The 21,410-nt window shown below is 40.9% G+C and overlaps 2 protein-coding genes across 2 annotated transcripts; both read left to right on the top strand.

The window, feature by feature from the left end:
* Positions 1-3,421: 3,421 nt before the first annotated feature.
* LOC121487373 (translation initiation factor IF-2-like) lies at positions 3,422-4,387 on the top strand. Its single transcript, XM_041749030.1, has one exon. The coding sequence runs from the start codon at positions 3,422-3,424 to the stop codon at positions 4,385-4,387; it is 966 nt and encodes a 321-aa protein (XP_041604964.1).
* Positions 3,923-21,038, top strand: LOC121485206 (myosin regulatory light chain 12B). Its single transcript, XM_041745305.1, has 4 exons — positions 3,923-4,072; positions 17,143-17,347; positions 19,178-19,339; positions 20,545-21,038. The coding sequence occupies exons 2-4, from the start codon at positions 17,164-17,166 to the stop codon at positions 20,715-20,717; spliced, it is 519 nt and encodes a 172-aa protein (XP_041601239.1). The 5' UTR covers positions 3,923-4,072; positions 17,143-17,163; the 3' UTR covers positions 20,718-21,038.
* The last annotated feature ends 372 nt before the right edge of the window (positions 21,039-21,410 follow it).

Raw genomic sequence — 21,410 nt, 5'->3', positions numbered from 1 at the left:
GGTCCTGTATTTCAAAAGTTCTCATGAAACCAGCATATGTGCAAGGAGCATCCTTATCCATCTGCTATGATTATTATATGATCATTGGACTCCAGGGCCCAAATTTTACGCAATCAAGGAGCCTATGACTCAAGAGCAGAAATTGTTGAGTGCTACTGAGAAAAAAAGGAAAACCAAACTATATGAGATTAGAAAAATCATATTCTGAAAAGGAAAGGCAACCATTTCCTCTAAAATATGAATAGAGAAAGGACAAGAAGTAAAATACCTGGATTTAGGGACATGGAGAAAAGTTAGAAGAAAAATCAGATAGAAGACTATAAAAAGGCTTGAAGAAGTAGAGCCACAATCAGTATTGTAGAAATCAAGTGAATAGTTTCAAGAATGAGGAGGTTAGTCAGTAGTATTAAATTGCAGAAAAGCTGAGTAAAGTTGAAATGGGGCCACTAGATTTGACACATCATTGGTCACCTTTGTTAGATCTATTAGATAGAGGGTTTCTTTTTTTATTTTTTTAAGATTTTGAGAGAGCAAGAGAGAGAGCACAAGTAGGGGAGGGGCAGAGGGAGAAGCAGGTTCCTGCCGAGGAGGGATCTTAAAGGATCTTGATGTGGGGCTGGATCCCAGGACCCTGAAATCATGACTTGAGCTGAAGGTAGATGCTTAACTGACTGAGCGACCCAGGTACCCCAAGGTAGAGTTTTGAACACAGGACCCAAATGGTGGACAGTGCCTAGGTTTAGGGATCAAGCCAATCTGCATTTTAAACCCATTTTTGCTACATAGCTTCATAGCCTTAAGTACGCTATTTAAATTCCCTGGACCTCTATTCATTTTTAAAATAGAAGTAATGATACTGGTTCATCATAGGAATATAATCTGTTAATACACAAAGCAGCACTTTTTTGTGACTAAGAGCAGTAAGGGATTTAGAGCCAGACTTGATTTAGTGAATTCCACTACTTGGCTTTGTATCCTTGGGCAGGTCACTCTTAAGTGTCCATTTCATTACCTATATAACAGGGATGATAACCTCCAAGTTGTATTAGGAAAATCAGAGACACTAAAGCTAAATGGTCTGGCACACAGTAGGTATTCAAAAAGTTACTGCTCTGTTTACCAGTGAAGGGTCTGAAGTTGGCAATGAAGAGAAGCTTGAAGGGAAGGTAGGATCAAAGGGCTCAGCTTAAGAGATTCAAGCCTGTTTGTAGACAGAGAGGAAAAAGACTAGAGGAAACAATCAGTGACACAAAATGAAACATGTCCAGGAGATAGGAAGGGACAGAACCTAGATCACATGTTGTAGGATTATCCTATTATCCTAGAGAAATAAAAATGGATACTGTTCCCTCTGAAAAGAGGGAAGGGTGGGTGATAGGAGTTAAATGGTAGTTGGAAATAAAAGGCTGAGGTTAAGAGAAAGGTCCATAGTTGTTTGATAGTAAAATAGCTCAAACTAGAATTGTATTATATTAGTGCTCACTTTGGCAGCACATATACTAGAATTGTATTATACTAAAGGGTTAATACGGATTGAATGAGAATACATTAAAAAGTCTTATCAGTTTCCTAGTACCAGCTACATGCTGAAATAATTTAGATTTCTAGAGTAGATCCAATATGTAGACCTGTTTGTATCTTCCTAGGTCTTCCTTAAGTGTACAATTTATTTCCCTGAAACTTGGTTTTTTATTATCCTTGAAGGCATTACCAGAACTAATCCCACATGGAAGGCCCCAGTTTTCCCAATGCTGCTTCTCCCATTTCCACTTGCTCTTGAATGTCCAAGTACCTGTATCCTTTTACCCTAGATTCTATCTCCCTACTCAGGTAGTGTCCTAATGTCCTAAAATGTATTTTATGGTTGTAATGAATATACAACTTGTTTTTTAGTTTAATGTATCTCAGCTTACCTTTCATGTTTTGATATAGTCACCATTTTTATTTTTAGCCATTCTTTTTAATGACCATAATTGTCTTTGACATGGATATGCCCTAGCCATTACCCAAGTGGTAGACATTTAGATGTTGGGCTTTTCATTAATAAATATGTTTTTCTTTTGAATCTAGAGAACAATATACCTTAGAATTAATTATTTTTTTATAACAGGGCTCTCCTCTATGGTGACAGAAATGCTCTCTCTGCTTTGCAATAAGGACACTAGCCACATGTGGCTATTGAGCACTTAATGTTTCTAATATAAGCGAGGAGCTGAGTTTTTAATTAAAATTTAAATAGCCACATGTGGTCAATGACTGTTGTATTGGAAAGCAGTTCCATAAACAAATACGGAGATCACAATCAAGGTACAGTCGGGGTCCCTCAGGTATGATCTTAATTAAGGTGGCCAAGGTGATGGCTTATGGGATGGTAATAGATCTCTTGAAGAACTCTATAGGCCGAAGGAAGTCAAAATCTTCTGATTTTGAGTGGAATAAAAAGTTACACTTTTGGACCAAAGAGCACATTGCAGCCAAGGGAAAGAGTAAATATTTTGGAATGGTGTGACTTTTCAGAAATTGCTTTTCAAATCATGAGAAGATGCATTCCGTAATGATCCAGACCCTCCCAGATGAGGACCCCGGGGTCAGCATTCCCAGGGTGCTTATTAGAAATGCAAACTAACGCCCCACCATGGAGGTACCGAATCTTGAGTGTGTGGGGCTCAAGAATCTTTTACAAAGCCCTCCAGGTTTTGCTTACACGTGCTGCTGTAGAACTGGTAGAGTGCTGAGCACATGGTTCCTACTATCTAGGAATTTCTGATCAAAGATTCCTAGGATAAAAAAAAAAAAAAAAGATTTCTAGGATACAAAGGCATTTTTATTCCTCTTCCCCAGCATCTGTCACACTTTCAGGCAGGTACTCACAAGTGCTCAATAAAGGTCTGGTATTAGGATGACTTATCCTCCATTACCCAGAAATAGTGCTATTCCTCTATATTATTCCAGATGAGGAAACCGAAGGGTATAGGCAACAAACAATCTCTAAAACAAAACCCAGATCATGTAACTTAGTGGCTTCCTGCTTCGACGAAGAGCATTTTATTTTAAGATTTATTTATTCATGAGAGAGACACACAGACACAGAGAGGCAGAGACACAGGCCGAGGGAGAAGCAGGCGCCATGCTGGGAGCCCAACGCGGGACTCGATCCCAGGACTCCAGGATCAGGCCCGGAGCCGAAGGCGGCGCTAAACCGCTGCGCCCCGCCCCCGCCCCGGGCCGCCCCGCCCCGCCCCGCCCCGCCCCGAAGGGCATTTTACATTGTGCAGCGCTCCTGCCCGCGTGTGCGCAGTCCTGTCATCCGCTGACCCAAAGGAAAGCAAATATTTTGAATAAAACTTTGTCGTGGTTGGAAGGGAAGAGCGAAACGGTCACGGGCTGGCCGGGGTCTGGAAGGCCGGATAATTTCGGGCAGATGTTCCAAGGCCCGCTGAAGCTCGGTCGAAAAAGCGTTTCCCGGAGGCAGGTGCGCGGGGCCGCCGCCCTCCTGCCTCCCGCAGCACTAGGTGGGACGCACCCCAAACAGTGGCTCGTTCTGCCTCCACCTCAAACGGAACTAGGCGGGCTGTACTTTGGCGCGCTAATCTGGGAGCCCAGGGTGCGCGGCCTCCGCCCGGGGACCCCCAAATCCGGAGGGACCGCGGCCCGCCCCGCCCCGCCGGGTCAAATTCCAGGCGCGGCCCGCCCGGCGTGCGGCGGCCGAGGAATGCGGAAGGGCCGCGGGCACTGCGGCGGGACGCGGGGGGGACGGCGGGCCGGGGGCTGCGCCGCACGCCAGGGGCGACGCAGCGGCGGGTCCCGCCGGCCGCCGCTGGAGCCCGGGCTGTGTTCGTCCGCCCCGGCCGGGCCCCGCGGCCCCGCCCCCCGGCCCGCGCCGCTCGGTCCTGAGCGACATCCCCGCCGGCATCCCCCGTCCCGAGTTGGATCCGGCCGCGCCTTCCGGTGCGCTTTCCGGCCCACCTCTCCAGGCAGGAAGTGCCGCCGCCGCCACTGTCGCGCCGCAGCCCAGCCGTCGCCGCCGCCGTCGTCGTCCGTGCGGGCAGCCGGGCTCTGGTGTCGCGCGTCGGTGAGTGGCCCTCGCCCCAGCGCACGACCCCCTGGGGCCGCGCCCTTCCCCCCTTCCAGCCCGGCGCCCGCCGCCGGACCCCGCCCCCGGGGGCAGGGGCGCGGGGCGTGGGGGGGCGGCGGGACCCGTCCGGGTGGGCGAGTGGGCGAGTGGGCGAGTGGGCGAGTGGGGCGGGCGGGGAGGTCCTGGCGGCGCCCGGCCCGGGCCTGCAAGTGCAGAGGCCGGGTAGCGCCGGGCGGCTGGAGCCGGGCAGGGGAGACGCCCTGCTCGCCGGGCCCCCAGCCGCGGGTAACCGGCCCTGCGTCCTCGGGGTGACTTCACCCACCTGGTGCCTGCCGGCGCCTTGCCCTCGCGGGCCCAGGGCCCATGAGGGGTGTTGAGCGGCTGCTCTGTGCGCCCACTCGGTGCTGGGTGCTTCTGTGCACCCCCCCAGGTGCTGGGTGCCTCTATGTCCTCGCACGGTGCGGGTGCCTCTGTGTGTGCCCTCTGCAGGGTGCTGGGTGCCTCTGTGCCCCCCCACACGGTCCTGGGTGCCTCTGTGCCCCCCCCAGGGTGCTGAGTGCTCTGTGCCCCCGCACGGTCCTGGGTGCCTCTGTGCCCTCTGCACGGTGCTGGGTGCCTCTGTGCCCTCTGCAGGGTGCTGGGTGCCTCTGTGCCCCCTCAGGGTGCTGAGTGCTCTGTGCCCCCCAACACACTGATGTGTGCCTCTGTGCCCCTGGACACAGCGCTGGGTGCTTTAGGTGGGAGTCCGTTGGTGCCTGCGCTTTGCCTTAAATGAAGAGTCCCAGACTGTTAGAGAACCTGTTCCCGAGTACATGGTTGGTACAGGCTAAAATGTAACGATTCCTGTAGGGGTTGTAACTCTGTGTCTTGCATCTTATAAAGATTTAGTTCATTCTTGTTGATTGAAGAAAAGGATGAGTAACAAAAGTCAAGAAAGATTTCCTGGAGAAAGAATCATGACCTCATTGAAGACCTTGGACTCAGCCCTAGGAAGTAGAACTTAAGTATTTCTGGCAGGATCTGTAGTAGGAAGTAATAAGACCAAAAGCTGAAAAGGTGGGAATTGTGTCGTGTGAAAAGGAGACAGTGGGGAGACCAGCCTGCATGGAACAAGAACTAAAATGAAAAATAGTTGGATATAATAAGGTAGGTAGGTAGATAAGTGAGGTGTTTTCGTGGATATCTTGAAAACTTGACTGAGAAATAAAAGATTATGTAAGAGGCTTTAGGCCGTCATTTTGGATTCTTTAGAAAGAGAGTAATAGGAAGAAAGGGGGTGTTGAGAGGATTAGTTTGGCAGCCTTTTTTAAAGATGGATTTAGAATGGTCTTTTGGTCAGAGAATTTTTAAATTTTAGAATTTAGAAGAACCTTATAGATGATCTTGTGAAATAGATTACCTGTTTTATAGATTATCTTTCATTTTATAATTGAGGAAACTGAAACCCAGGGAAATGAATTTGCCCAAGGTCACTTGAAGGATTCATATATGCCGTCCATCTTCTCTGAGCATTAGGTGGACCCCACTGGACCTCATAACTAGGTGCACAGCTTTTTGTTCAGGCTCTGTTGAATGAAACGACTTTTATAATATTGATAATATATGATATTCATTTATGCTTTAAAAAGACTGAGTTTTGACAGGATGAACTGAAACTTCTGAAGGACAGCTCAGGCAAGGTTTGTAGGATTAGGAAAGTTAAGAGCCCAAAAATGGGCTGGTTGCCCTCCTCTTCTAGGATTCAAAGACACCAAGTATCTGGGGATGATTTTTGTTGCCAGAATCTTTGATATCTTCCTTATTCTGCATGTTAGCTGTGTGGTGACATTGCTTGGTACCCCCAATATCCATGTGTTCGTGATAGAGAATTTCAGCTGTCTATACAAAGGATACCAGGGGCCAGTGGTACAAGCTTTGGAGCTAGACTTCCTGAGTACAGATCCTGAATTTAAACTACATTTTCTAGCTGTGTGGCTGCAGGCAAATTGTTTGTTCTCTTTGCCCTAATTTTCTCATCTGAAAAATGGGGATAACAGCATCTGTATCATAAATTCTGAGGATAAATATGTTAATATGTAAAATGCTTAGAGCAGCGGCTAGCACATATTTAGCACTCAGTTATTATCTGTTATTACCATTGTCTTCTTCCAGGTACAGAACGGGTTAACTGATAAGTTTTGTTGAGGATCTCTTGGGGAACAGTCCAGTAGAGTTAGTGCCGAACCATGGGTAGACCATAGAGAAAAGATTTATTAGGGGAGTCAGATCCGGGATCTACCTTATATGTGTAATTCTGTTTGCAGTAGGAAGGAAGCATATTATTTGCTTTACTAGTATTTATGGAGCACCTGCTGAATGTAAGGCATTCTACTATACCATACGATCCAAGGTAAAAAGGCTAAATGCCATAAAAATGTATAAGTAAATGGCAGGACAAGAGAACAGTACTGAGCAGTAAAAAAAAAAATAATAATAAATACACCAGTGATAAATCCAACAAGACATATGAATCTCAGAAATATTATATTGAGTGAAAGAAGTCAAGTCTATAGAATATACACTGTATAATTCCATTTCTAAGGATGTCAAAGACAAAACTATAATTGATTTAATAAATTTCTGATTTATAGAAATCTGAACAATGGTTGTTTATAGGAGAGGGTCATTGACTTGAAAGGAACTTTCTGGAGTGTTGTTAACATTTATAACTTGATTGGAATGGTGATTACATGGGTGTTCACATTTATAAAAACTCATTTTAAGATCTATACATTTCACCATGTATAAATTTCACTATAATAAAACAAAATGATATGGGAGTTCAGGAGATGGAGAGTTTACTGCCAGCTGTGATGATCATAAAACACATAATTAAAAACTGACAGCATTATAATGTATGTGGTAAATATTAAAAAATGTATGCTATGGGGAAAGCTTAGCTGGTACTGGTACTAAGAAGAAAGCTGTAAAAATTGTGTTTGGCTCTGTAAAAGAAATAATAGATATAATAATTTATAGATCCGATTACATATTTGCCTAAATATGCAGCATAAAAACAATGATATGTCATTAAGTATATGAAGTTAATTTTGTGGACTATTTTAGCTTGATTATATACTAAATTCTCCTTATCATTGCTGTTTTCTGACTTTTGGCTCATGTATACAGTCATTTGATCTTCCTAAGTAGCATTAACATGAGTCTTGACTATAATAATGACCGTGGGAATCCATGAGAAATTTCCAAAAGTTCTGATAAACTGTAGTGAGTGTGAGAATTGAATCCGAAATGACCAAATAAATAAAAGAAATTACCTTAGTTTTTAGCAGAACTGCTCTCTGCTTTTTTGCATTCATTAGGTTAGGCCTCTTCTTGTGCCTTTACTTACAAATTGGACTTGCTAAAGGAGACCCCCTAACCATCCTGCCTCTGGGCCTCTCCACTACCATTCTACTGGAACTTGGCTAAAACTCAGACTCTTCATCATCCCTTGCTCACAAAACCAGCCCCTCTTCCCTCCCCAGTTACATCATTTTTGAGAAGTAACTTTATGCTCCTGGTTTTCCTTTTTCTTATTTTTAAGATTTTATTTATTCATGACAGACACAGGGAGAGAGAGGCAGAGACACAGGCAGAGGGAGAATCAGGCCCCATGCAGGGAGCCCGATGCAGGACTCCATCCCGGGACTCCAGGATCACACCCTGGGTTGAAGGCAGGAGTTAAACTGCTGAGCCACCCAGGGATCCCCGCTCTTGGTTTTTTTCTTTTCTTTTCTTTTCTTTTCTTTTCTTTTCTTTTCTTTTCTTTCTTTTCTTCTTTCTTTTCTTTCTTTTCTTTCTTTTTTTTTTCTACCAGTACTGAAGAAAAGCACAATACTTCAAGAAGAGAGCTTTGAGAAAAAAACCCTAATTAGGAAGCAAGAAGAACTAGCAAATTAGCATAGGAATCAGAAGAACAGGGTAGTGTTGATGGGAATGTTGAGGAAGTGGTGACTCTGTTGTAGGTAAAAGAGATAGCCACAGAAGGAGTGCCTGACTGGCCCAGTTAGAACATGTGACTCTTGATCTCAGGAGATGTGAGTTTGAGCAACCATGTTGCGGGTAGAGATTACTTAAATACCCTTTTAAAAAGTAATTAAATGGTTTTATGAGTGTGCGTTAACACTTAAAAATCTAGATGAAATGGTTAAATTACTAGAAAAATACTTTTTAAATGGCAAAAATTAGGGGTTCCTGGTTTGGCTCAGTTGGTAGAGCATGCAACTCTTGATCTCAGGATTGTAGATTTGAGCCCCACACGGGGTGTAAAAGATTACTTTAAAAAATAAAATAATAAAATCCTTTTTAAAAGGAAGAAAGAGGAACCCACAGAACTTGGAGAAATTGAACGGAAGGAATTAAAATTTTCTAACCTGGAATCAAAAATTTCCTGTCTAATACAAACTTGACTGTGGCCATAATTCTGAAATAAAGGCACTGCCCTATTTTAATATTAAAGAGGCCAAGGAAACAGTGGCTTTACTAGTTTTCTAGTACTATATAACCAATTACCCCAAACTTAGCACCTTAAAAAAACAATCAACAGTTTCTGAGGGTTAGGAATTGCAAGGCAGTTTAGTCAGTGGTTCTGAGTCTCATGAGGTTGCGTCCAGGTGTCAGCTAGGTTTGCAGTCATTTGAAGGAAGATCCACCTCCAAGTTGGCTGACTCCTATGGCTGGCAAGGCTCTAGGCAGCTTGATGTTGGCTCTAGGCAGGAGGCCTCAGTTTATTGCCACATGGACCTTTCCATAGGGCTGTCGAGGGCCCTTGTGACCTGGTGCTGGCTTCCCCTAGATTGAGTGGTCTGAGGGAGAGCAAGGCAGAAGCTGCAATGTCTTTTACAAGGTCACACACTATCATTTTTGCAGTATCCTATTGGTTATGAAGAGTAGCAGAATATGACACTCCAAAATACACTACTTTGGCATAAAGATTATTTTAAGCTGAAGGCAGTTGAAGCTGACACAAGAAAAGCACTCTGTCCTCCTCCTATTTGCACAAAAGCAGGACATAAATTTATAAAGGTGTCCTTCCTCCCCTCCCTACCAGGAAGAACAAAGATTACTCTCTGGAGACAACTTTGCGACTCTTATCAGTGGTGAAAGCCCTAACTTCAGTCTACATGACAAGCCTTACCCTGTTTACTGTGTAACTTGCGGAACTAGCCTCTTCCCCTCACACATACCTTCCTTTTGGCTTTACCTGGAGATGATATTTAAGCTGAGTTCTAAGTTACCTTTCTGAGTTGGCTGTTCCTGGATATTTCCCATGTATACATGTTAATAAACTTCTGTTTTTCTTTTGTGAATCTATAATTATATCAGCCAAGAACTCAGAAAGGTAGAAGGAAAATTATTTTACCTTTCTCCACAGGTCAACCCTTTTCACTGTTGAAGGGGATTGCACAAGGGCATGGGAAATGTTGAGAGCCATCCTGGAGTTCGGCTACCACTGTAGCCAAGGAACAAGTTCAGATGCTCTCAGAGGCCAGGCAGTCACATAAACAAATTCCAACTGTGACAGGAAGCTGTAGGGAGCAATGGGAATTGCACACTCAATACTCATTATCGACAGGAACTTGGGAGTGCTGGTCAAGTGATTCCTTATCATAACGGTTTTTCAAGATGTCTGAAATTTGTTCTTATTAAAGTAACTTCAGTTTTTTAAAATGTTGGCAAACTAATTCTGTTACTTTTAAAGGCTTTTTAAAAGGTCATCCTTGGGAGAATTAAATGAACCTTCCTGCAGACTGCATATAGTTTTGTAGTCGCCAGTTTGTGACTTCTGATCTACTTCTTTTATAGATGAGAAAAATGAGGCCCAGGAAAGCTAAAATGACCAAAGGTCATGTAATTTGTGAATGACAGAACTGGAGCTAGTATCCAGATCTCTAGATTAAAACATAATAATGGTCTCCACTGAAACATAATGACCAAATTTTAAAAACTGAAGGGAACTCAGTGAATAAATAGTGCTTTCTAAATTGTTAACTCATTTGTTCTCAATCCTCATGCATGGAATCACCTGTGGCACTTTTTAAAGCAGAAGTTCCTGAGCCCTACCCATTATTCAGTTTCAGTTAGACCAGACTAGGACTTAGGCATCAGTTTTTTTCTTTTTCTTTTTCTTTTTTTTTTAACTTCCAAGGTGATTCTAATGTGCAGCCAAGATTGAAACCAGAAGGTTAACTGCTGTGAGAGACATGTTTACTTGCCATATGGTGACAGCAACTGACTGACTTAAGATACTTAAAGGAAGAAACCTCAAAGGAATGTGAGTCCTAGGGAGCTGATGGACTGTGCCCCATAAAAGCCAATAAAGTCATATAGGCTGGATGGAGTTCACAAGCAGTTTCTGCTTATTAGTGATTATTGTGCCCTTGTTTTGATTTACACATCAGTATTATAGGTATTCTATAGACATGTGGATTTATTATCTAAATATGTTGACACCACAACCACATAGACCAGTATTCCCATATCTCTGTCCTTCTTATAGCTCTGTATAACAGTACATACAACCTTTAGTTCACTCTATATGAAAAATTTACAAAAATAATGAAATAAAAACTTTGAAGAGAAAATGAGAAGCTTTTACTGCTGTTCAGTGTTCTTCATTACATTAAATACTGGTTTATATGAATTTTCTTAATTACAGTTTAAGAGTAGGGCTTGATGGTTGTTTTTGCTTTAACATGTATATGTTAAAACGTTAATTTGGCAGTGTTAGATAAAGGTTTCAAGCCTTTATGATGTCAACCCAAGGCCATGACTGGTAGGAAATACTGTCACCTAATTAAAGAAACCTACGTTATACTGTCCATTCCACTATGCAATTCTATTCATTGCACTGGAAACATTGGTTTCCCCAGTATAGTCTGAATTTATTTGAAAACTCAAGATTATGGGAGACAAACCAAGAGAAACTCAACCATTGGAAACAAACTGAAGGTTGTTGGAGGGGAGAGAGGTGGAGGATGGAGTAACCGGGTGATGGGCAATAACGAGGGCACATGATTTAATGAGCACTGGGTGTTAACATGCAACAGATGAATCACCGAACTCTACCTCTGAAACTAATAATATACTATATGTTAATTAATTGAATGTAAATAAATTAAAAAAAAAAAAGAAAACTTGAGGATTTGAATTCAGAGGAAAGTTGCTACTCAGAAATCAGTATTGGGGATGGGAGGTGCCTGGGTTGCTCATTCAGTTAAGCATTTATCTCTTAATTTTGTCTCAGGTCATGATCTCAGGGTTGTGGGATCGAACCCTATGTGGGGCTCCCTGCTAAACGAGGGGAATATGTTTGAGGTTCTCTCTCTCCCTCTATCGCTGCCCCTCTCTCCACTCTCTTTTGCACACATGTGTGTGCTATCTCTCAAATAAAATTTTAAGGAAAAAAAAGAGTCAGTGTTGGATTACATTGGTAGTATTGAAAGTTTTTTTAAAAAAAATTTTGTGGTAAAATAACTAGAAGAACATTTAATACAAAATGAAAAATATAAAAGTAGAAATAACCTTTAATAAATGGGATTGAACCCCAGCTCTACTCTTAGGTGACCTTGGGGAAGTTATTTAATAGCTTCGATCTTCAGTTTCTTCATTTATAAAGCAGGTATGTTAAGTTTAATGCACATAATGTGCCTAGCACGAGTCACTCAGTAAATGGTAGTGGAGCCATAAATTGAATAGACCTTTAATTTTCTCTCTGGCGTCAACGCATTTTGGGATGGAAAAATAGCAAGAACAGAAGTATGTAAGATAAACTGCATGGTGCCATGGACACATACAAGCAGTTTGGTGTTGCTAAAGGAAGAGTACAAAGCAAAGAATGGCTAGAGATAAGGCTGGAAAGATCAATGTAAAGTATGGAAAGGAGGACTCTGTATACCATGCTTAAGAACTTTTTTTGTTTTTTTTTTTTTTTAGGATTTTATTATTTATTCATGAGAGACACAGAAAGAGAGACAGAGACACAGGCAGACGGAGGAGAAGCAGGCTCCATGCAAGGAGCCCGATGTGGGACTCCATCCTGGGAATCTGGGATCACTCCCTGAGCCAAAGACACGCTCAACTGCTGAGCCACCCAAGTGTCCCACATGCTTAAGACCTTGTACTCTCTGTCCTATAGGAAGTGGGGAGCCAAAGATTTTTAAGGGAAAGATAAGGTCATATTCATGTGTTAGACACCACTAGCTGGAACATACAGTTTAGAGGGATGGAGAAGCAAGAAGATAGGTTAGTTGGCCATAGAAATATTCTATGCAGAAATAATGAAGGCCTACGTAAGGATGGTGGGAGAAGAATGAGGAAGATGAGCAAATCTGAGAAATATTTAAGAGGCAGAGCTTGATTCATCCGGAAGAGGGATGAGTTGGGGATGACTCGTAGGTTTCTGGCTTAGTGAAGACAGAAAAGTAAGAAAATTTAGAAATGGGAATGAATTCAGTTTTCGGTACACTGATTATGAGTGTCTGTGGAGTGTCCAAATGGGTGCCTTTCACAAGCAAGTGGATGTTAGAATCAGGAGCCCAATGGAAAGTTCAGACCTAGAGATACAGACTTGGGAGTCATCAGTGTTGTCACACCAGTGATAGTTGATGAGATCATCCATGGAAAGCAGAATGAGAAGAATTTTAATAAGCCATGGACCGCTAGAATATTGGGAAACGTGAATATTTAGGTGAGTGGAGAAGATAAAAACCTAACAAAATGGAGGAGGACCAATCATAAAAATAGAACTGAGATAAGAGTAAATTGGTATTACCAAGTCAAATGAAGCATTTTACATAAACCAACCTTCCAATATCACTTTTAGGCGTCTCCCTTGTTAGAGTGGAAGGTCTTCAAGGTTGGGAACCTTGTACTGTCTTCCCATTTTGGACAGTTCATTTCTACTATTACTGTACACCAAGGCCAAGAGTTGTTGAGGCTCCAAAGAAAAGAGGAATAAAATGATGTCAAATACAACAGAGTAATCCAAGGAGTTCGACTGGATTTGGCAGTTTGAAAGCAGTTGCAGTAGAGGGATAAAAGCCAGATTGTGGTGGGTTGAAAGTGAGTAGGAAGTGAGAAAGAAGAGGAAGCCAAGATATTTATCTCAGAAAGAAAGGAAAAAGAGAATGGTAGTTTCTTTGGGGGGTAGAGTTCTTTTCAGAACAACTTTGCCTCACTTTTCAGCTGATAATTTATCAGCTGATATTTTATGTGTATGTGTATAGTGTTTAGGTACCATGTGCATATATAAATGTGTACAGTTTTAAAATAAAGCACAGGGGGAAAAACATTTAAAAAATAATTTTTTACAGAAATTTATTTGAGGGATGCCTGGGTGGCCAAGCAGTTGAGCGCCTGCCTTCAGCTTAGGGCAAGATCCTGGAGTCTGGGGATCGAGTCCACATTGGGCTCCCTGTGAGGAGCCTGCTTCTGCCTCTGCCTGTGTCTCTACTTCTCTCTCTGTCTCTCTCATGAATAAATAAATAAAATATTTTTAAAAAATTTATTTGAGAGAGAAAGCATGAGCAGAGGGGGAGAAGCAGACTCCTCACTGAGCAGGGAGCCTGATGCAAGGTTCAATCCCAGAACCTCAAGATCATGACTTGAGCCGAAGGCAGACACTTAACCAACTAAGCCATGCAGGTGCTGGGAAAAAAAACTTTTTTAGAAGAAATTATGGTGTTAATACATTGAGCTTATTACTGCTCTGTGCCCTATTTTGATTAGGGCCATTTAGTGAATTGCTCATCTTTCACCTTCCTTCCGTGTTACCTTACTCGCCGGGGTCAGACTTGCCTTACCATCTAATGGAATTTCTAGCCTTATTGGTTACCTCCCTCATTCTTTCTCACAGGTGTTGCCGTAATAAAAATCTTTGCATGTTTAATCCCATCTTGGCATCAGCTTCTTGGAGAATTGCAGAAACGTTTAAGTATAATATACTTTTGGGTTAGATGTGGGATTAGCATGACACAATAATTATTTTTTAAGAATAAAAATTTACTGGGCAGCCCCAGTGGCGCAGCGGTTTGGCGCTGCCCACAACCTGGGGTGTGATCCTGGAGACCCTGGATCGAGTCCCGCATCGGGCTCCCTGCGTGGAGCCTGCTTCTCCCTCTGCCTGTGTCTCTGCCTCTCTCTCTCTGTCTCGCTCTCTCTATGAATAAATAAATAAAATCTTTAAAAAAAAAAGAGAGAGAGAATAAAAATTTACTCTGGGAAGTTTTTCTAAATGACTATTGCACAATTCACAGATATTGAGAGAACTAATTCTTATCTTCAGATTTACTATCTTTTGTACATATTCTATCTTGAAGAAGTAGAATCATAGAATTTTTAGCATGAAAGAATTTTAGTCCAACTGTTTTGGAATAGGAACAATTAAAGCTTAGACAAGTGCCTTGCTGGTGGGCCATATTCTGTCTCTGATTTAACCTTCAATATAACTAAGCTCAAATAAGCTAAGTTACAGGACAGAAGGGAAAATTAACATTTATGTGGGATAGAGAAGGAGTTGGAATGTTTGAGTACGAACTCAAAGGCTGGTGTACTTCAAACCTGTACCACTAAGCCAAGCTTCAGTAGACCCAGTGGGATATTTTTTTGGATTGAAGAAAGAAATAAACAACGTAGATTAAAAGTCCAAGGCTAGGGGTGCCTGGCTAGCTCAGTCGATCAAGTATGCAACTCTTGATCTCAGGGTTGTGAGTTTGAGCTCCAAGGAGGGTGTAGAGTTTACTGTAAAATAAAGTTCAAGACTAAAAGTCCTAGAAACTTGGTACAGAATTGCTTTGGTCAGCCACTGCCCCAGCTAATCTTCTGCTTTCATACTATGGGGCTGCACAGTTAGAAAACAGTCCCCAAGATTGCCCTCATTTCTTATACTAATCGTAAATTTGGGTCCCCAAGACAACCCTCAGGTTTGATAATTTTGCTAGAATTCTCAGAATCCTTGAAAGCTGTTATACCCTTAGTTATGGTTTGTTGCAATACAAGGATTCAGATTAAAATCAGCCAAAGGAAGAGATATACAGTACAGAGTCCAGGAGGGTTCCAAATCAGAGCTGTCAGTTGTCCTCCCATGGACAGGGTTGACTCCTCCTGGCAAAGAGGTGTGACAATATGCATGGAGTATTGCCAACTAGGAAAGCTCACTTGATCCTTGGTATCCATAGTTTTTATTGGCGCTCCATCACGTAGATACTGTCAGGTGCTCTGTGGCTGACCTCAGTCTCCAGCCCCTTGAGAGGTCAAACTGATAACACATGACCCATTACCTCCACAATAAATTACACTGTTAGATTGTCTGATGTGACTCAAGACTCCAGATATCAGGCAGGATATTCCACAGGCTTAGAGATTACCTCCCAGAAGCACAGGGACAAAGGCCAAGCCTCTCTTTGGGCAATATTGTTTATTTCATAGGGCCATTGATTGTATACTTTAACCTAGATAATACCTATCTCATAGGGCCATTGTGAAGATTGAATAAGACATTGGATGGAAAAATTGCTTTGGTCTCTGGATTTTCTTTTTTTTTTTTTTTTAATTTTTATTTATTTATGATAGTCACAGAGAGAGAGAGAGAGAGGCAGAGACACAGGCGGAGGGAGAAGCAGGCTCCATGCACCGGGAGCCTGATATGGGATTCGATCCCGGGTCTCCAGGATCGCGCCCTGGGCCAAAGGCAGGCGCCAAACCGCTGCGCCACCCAGGGATCCCATGGTCTCTGGATTTTCTAAGGTAGTATGTATGATAGAGCTGAGATTGGAACTCAGGACTTTCTAATTCCACAGCTGATAGTATTTTTGTGTTGTGTTTGATTATTTAAAACTGCAAATAAAAATGGAATGAAATATGTTCATTCTATAAGATGCTTTTTTTTTTTTTTAAGTAGGCTCTATGCCCAGTGTGGAGCCCAACGTGGAGCTTGAATTCAACCTGAGATCAAGATCTGAGCTGAGATCAAGAGTAGGACATGTAACTGACTGAGACACCCAGGCACCCCGTATTTGACATCTGAATTATTGGTGGCTTTCAGTAGAGTATTAGAGGCTGTCACCAAAGATATACTATAGAGAATTGAGAAGTGATTGGAAAGAAGAGAAAATGGAGACAGTTGAGTATCAGATTGCTAGTCTAAAAGTTTTGTCAAAGGAAAGAGGAAATGAGGATGAAGCTACAAAGGATGCAAGATTAAAGAGTAGGTTTGGGGAAAAAAAAGAAAGAGTAGGTTTGGGGTTCCTGGCTGGCTCCGTTGGTAGAGCATGTGACTCTTGATCTCAGGGTCCTGAGTTCAAGCCCCATGTGAGTTCCAGCCCCATGTTGGGCATAAAGATCCTTTTTTAAAAAATGGTTACAATAATTTTGTTAAGATGAGAGCCTTTTGAATATGTAAACATGTATTATACAGTGACTATACTAGTCTCAGCGAATGGTCCCTCACTTAAGTCTCACTTACATTGAAGTAGAGACTGTTTTGCTGTGAAACAAGATTGCATGAGCTTTTCTGGTTTTCACATTGTATTTTGAAAATCTAAGGCTCAGAGAGGTTATGTAATATTGGTAATAAATTGGAGTAAAAAGAATGCCTATTGCATTGGACTGTTAGGATCTATTGGGATGATCCTTGTAAAAAAGTATGGTGAAGTGTCAACTTTGGAGCTTTTCTCTTGAGGGAAACTCCAAACCCTCATAATAGTGCTTGGCACATAGTCAACTACTCAGTAAATGCTAGCTATTGATACAGATTTTTCAGTTAACTTCTACTTAATAAAAATGGGTTTCATGAAATTTGGAGGCAAGCTATATAATAATTTCTATTCTGTTTCTTAAAATTTTCAAAACTACTTTTTTCCTAGCCATTTAATTATAACATTGTAAATAAAGTTTAAATGTATATTTATTCCTATACAATTGAAGTAATAATTCTACATTAAGATATTTTTGCTCACTAACTTTAGGTGTTACAGGTTCTTTTTGTTTGTTTGTTTTATGCATTCTTTATTTATGTTTTTTCTTTTTAGCTCTAGAATTAAACAGCCACCATGTCGAGCAAAAAGGCAAAGACCAAGACCACCAAGAAGCGCCCCCAGCGCGCAACATCCAATGTATTTGCTATGTTTGACCAGTCACAGATTCAGGAGTTCAAAGAGGCCTTCAACATGATTGATCAGAACAGAGATGGTTTCATTGACAAGGAAGATTTGCATGATATGCTTGCTTCTCTAGGTAGGCTTTTATATTCTTAATATGCCCACTTCCCAAAAATAATAATTCAGTGTTGTATGAATTGTTTTTTGTGATGTGTAGGATTTCCTTATCTCAAAGGCCTTTTGAGAGCTGTCTGGGTGAGAAGGGCTGTATTGGGGTTGGCCAGTCATAAGAGGATTTTATTTATAATTTTTTTTATGATTAAGGTAAAAGAAAACATAAAGATACAAGATTTAAAGCAAACAAACTATGCTTTGTCATTTTGGTATACGGGTGTTAATTTATTATTCCTTTTAGGATTTTGTTGTTTATTGTGATTTTAAAAGGATGAGAGGGAACGTCTTTCATGTTCCATCCCAAGTCAGCAGTGACTTACAGTTGGGAATGGCAAGCCTAAGAGTCCTCTGTAGATTGGGCAGAGAAGGTGTGCAGGTCAGGGAGGGCCTAAAGTTAGGCTCTATACTCTGGAGTTTTCTTGTGCTTGACTATTAGGCAGAAAGGAGAGTTCAAGGGCCAGAGAGCAAAGAGAGAGGTTGTTATTCTTTTCCTCTTAGTAACCAGGACACAAATTTGTTCCTATATTTGCTTTTTTTCTAACATAATATTTTGAAATTTTTTAAGCTTGCAAAAAGTTGAAAGAACTGCATGATAAAAAAAAAAAAAGAACTGTATGATAAACATGCATACATCTGTTACCTAGATGACCTAGATGTACCAGTTAACATTTTGCAACATTTTCTTTATTCAGAGTGAGAATAGAATCAGGATACCAAGCTAAGTTACTGACTTGGAAGTAGGTTGGATCCCAGTGTTTTTCATGCTCAGAATAGCTAAGTGTATTCTTTTGAGCGGGTCACTACTGAAAAAGGCCTGGAGGAAAACTGAAGGACTTAGTTGTATTACAAAGATTGAACATTCAAGCCTGTGCCTTGCTCATAATAGATGCTTAATTAATTTTTGTTAGGTGAATGAGGGATGGTAGAGTAAGAGGCTGACTTTGGGTCCTTCCATTTTGGGGATCCTCACAAATGCCTAGATTAAGAGGAACCCTTTGTTACTCCAGAAATGAGCTCTCAATTCTAAACCAACCTAATAGTTTTAGCCTAATTGACCAACTTATTTTTTTTTTTTTTGACCAACTTATTAAATTAATTTTTGAAGCATACCAATTCATGGGCAACTTTGCCACAACGGAAAATACAGATATTTCAATTTTTTAAGCAACTGGCATTGAAATGCCTTAATGGACCTTTAACATTAACATTCAAGTTGCAAAAATGTGTCATTGCCTGGTTCATAGTTTCAGGTGCTTGTTTTTGTTTTTTTTTTTTTTTTTTTTTTAATAAGATTTTATTTATTTATTTGAGAAAAAGTGAGAGAGAAAGAACATGAGCTGGGGGGGGGGGGGGGGGGGCAGAAGGAGAGGAAGAAACAGGCCCTCTCCCTGAATAGTACTTGATCCCAGGACCCTGAGATCATGATCTGAGCCAAAAGCAGATGCTTAATCAACTCAGCCACCCAGGTGCCCCTCAGGTGCTTGTTTTTAATGAAAAATAGTGAAGGAAAAATTGTAGAAAGTACCAATGAATGAAAAACATTTAACCTAAGCCCACAATATATTTTTATAATGATATATCAAAGATTTTTTACATTGTCAAAAATTGTCTTTTAAGAATGTTCTTAATGCAGAAAATAAAAAGAATGTTCTTAATGCAACTAAATTGAAAAAATGGTTCCATGTGGTGATGATGTAACTTAAAAATATGCTGGGGAGCATAACAGTAACCAAATAATTGTGTATTGAAATTAGTTCTTTGTCCTTAAATATTAAAATGTGAAATCTTGTAGGGAAGAATCCAACTGATGCGTACCTTGAGGCCATGATGAATGAGGCTCCAGGGCCCATTAATTTCACCATGTTCCTCACGATGTTTGGTGAGAAGTTAAACGGCACAGATCCGGAAGATGTCATCAGAAATGCTTTTGCTTGCTTTGATGAAGAAGCAACTGGTGAGTACTCTTTGTTTGTGCATGCCCACCCTCATTCCAGACTATATGAAACACTTTTTAGGAAATGAAAAAAGGTGAGTAACATGGAATTTGTTTTAAAAAATGAATATCATTTATAATAGGATTATATGACCAAGAATGGGGAGTCCACAGGTATGTGGGTCAAAAAGCTACCCAGTGTGTGGTATTAATCTTTGAATTTGGTTCGGAGCTTCCTGAAAGCCAAATAGAGAATTGTCTGTGAAATAGAATTTCTTAAACAATGAAAACTACTTCTTCAAGAGACTATAAAACTCACCAAAAAGTAAAATTAACTAACTTGAACAGTTAAGAAATTTTTTTCTCTCATTTTGAAGAGTATAAAGCCTAGCTGTTCACATCTCTTCTTTCATTTCCCCTTTTCTTCTCCGTTAACCCTCTCCTCAGCCACCTGCACACTTACTCAGATAAACTCCCTCCTTCCTGCTTCCCATCTCCACCTGTTACAACCTCACTGTCCCTCCTGCACTTTTGGTCTGTTTTTCTGGGCAGCTGCCTTTTTGTTTTTCTTTACATCTCTGAAATACAGAGGGCTTTTTTTCCCTCTAGAAAACACTTTCTTCAAATTAATTTCATAAGCATTATAATCTAATAACTGGTCTTTTAAAATGAAAGAACTCTAAGGGCGTCTGAGTGGCTCAGTTGGTTAAGCGTCCAACTCTTGGTTTCAGCTCAGGTCACTATCTCAGAGTCATGAGATGGAGCCCACTTGGTGCAGAGTCTACTTGAGATTGACTCTCTCTACCTCTGCCCCTCCTCTACTCACAGAATCTCCCTCCAAAGTAAATAAAATCTTTTAAAAAAACTCTCTAAAATGAAAGAACTCTAAAATAGGCAAACAATGATATAGTTACAAATTGCCTTAGTTCACTAATTTATTTTGTTCACATAAATGTGCATATTCTGAAATATTTTCTAACACTGACCTAGTTTAGAAATGAATCATTAGGGATGCCTGGGTGGCTCAGCAGTTGAGTATCTGCCTTTAGCTCCGGGTGTGATCCCAGATCCAGGGATTGAGTCCCACATCAGGCTCACTGTGAGGAGCCTGCTTCTCTCTCTCTCTCTCATGAATAAATAAAATCTTAAAAAAAAAAAAAAAAAAGGAAGAAATCATTAAAGTGCCAGGAAGTGTTCATGACTCTTCTCTCTCTACTGCCTTCCAGGCACCATCCAGGAAGATTACCTGAGAGAGCTGCTGACAACCATGGGAGACCGGTTTACAGATGAGGAGGTGGATGAGCTGTACAGGGAAGCACCTATCGACAAGAAGGGGAATTTCAATTACATTGAGTTCACGCGCATCCTTAAACACGGAGCAAAAGACAAAGATGATTGAAAGAACTTTAGCTAAAACTTCCAGTTGCTTTGTCTTTGTTTTAATTCTCAGACACTTTCCCCCACCCTCATAGACCTTGTTGCATGCAACTTAGTTTCACAGCTTGGCCTCTTTTTTTTTTATCTATTTATTCTAGATCTTTCTGCCACTTAGCACTTGTATAATCAGACTGCAAATGGAGTTGAGGTTGTAAATTGTGCTGAAAAAGAGATTGAGAATAAAAATCAACAAATGTGAAAGCCCAGGAAAATATATCCGGTATTTCTGGTTTTGCTGGATTTTTACATTTTTATAATAATAAAAACACTATTTTGAAATAAAGATTATGCTGAGTCAAATGGAATATAATGGAAAGTTAAACAAATAAGTGGTAGTTGGGGGTAGTGTTTTTTTGTTTGTTTTTTTTTCAGATTTCCAACTTCACATAATTCAAATTTCATGGTAAAGCTGATTTTTCACTGATGTGGGACCATGTTCTTCAGAACTTCTAAGTACAAAATAACATTATTATGCAGTCAGAACTACTTATTGCCTTTAGGTTTTTTTCATGCTTTTCGTAAGTCAGATGCTTAAACTATTGGATGATAAATATATTTCTGAGAAAACATTTAACATTTTATGGATCTTAGAGCCTAAGAAGATGAGGCAAAATTCTGAAGAATAGTTTTACTAACATTTACTATGTGTAAAGCA

The sequence above is a fragment of the Vulpes lagopus genome, chromosome 1 (assembly GCF_018345385.1).
Source record: "Vulpes lagopus strain Blue_001 chromosome 1, ASM1834538v1, whole genome shotgun sequence".
In the NCBI taxonomy this organism is placed as follows: domain Eukaryota; kingdom Metazoa; phylum Chordata; class Mammalia; order Carnivora; family Canidae; genus Vulpes; species Vulpes lagopus.
This window is presented reverse-complemented; position numbering and strand designations above follow the sequence as displayed.

Coding starts and splice junctions, on each gene's coding strand:
- LOC121487373 (XM_041749030.1), top strand. CDS start 3,422: ATGTTCCAAGGCCCGCTGAAGCTCGGTCGAAAAAGCGTTTCCCGGAGG.
- LOC121485206 (XM_041745305.1), top strand. CDS start 17,164: ATGTCGAGCAAAAAGGCAAAGACCAAGACCACCAAGAAGCGCCCCCAG. Junction 17,348..19,177: donor TGATATGCTTGCTTCTCTAG/GTAGGCTTTTAT, acceptor GAAATCTTGTAG/GGAAGAATCCAACTGATGCG. Junction 19,340..20,544: donor CTTTGATGAAGAAGCAACTG/GTGAGTACTCTT, acceptor ACTGCCTTCCAG/GCACCATCCAGGAAGATTAC.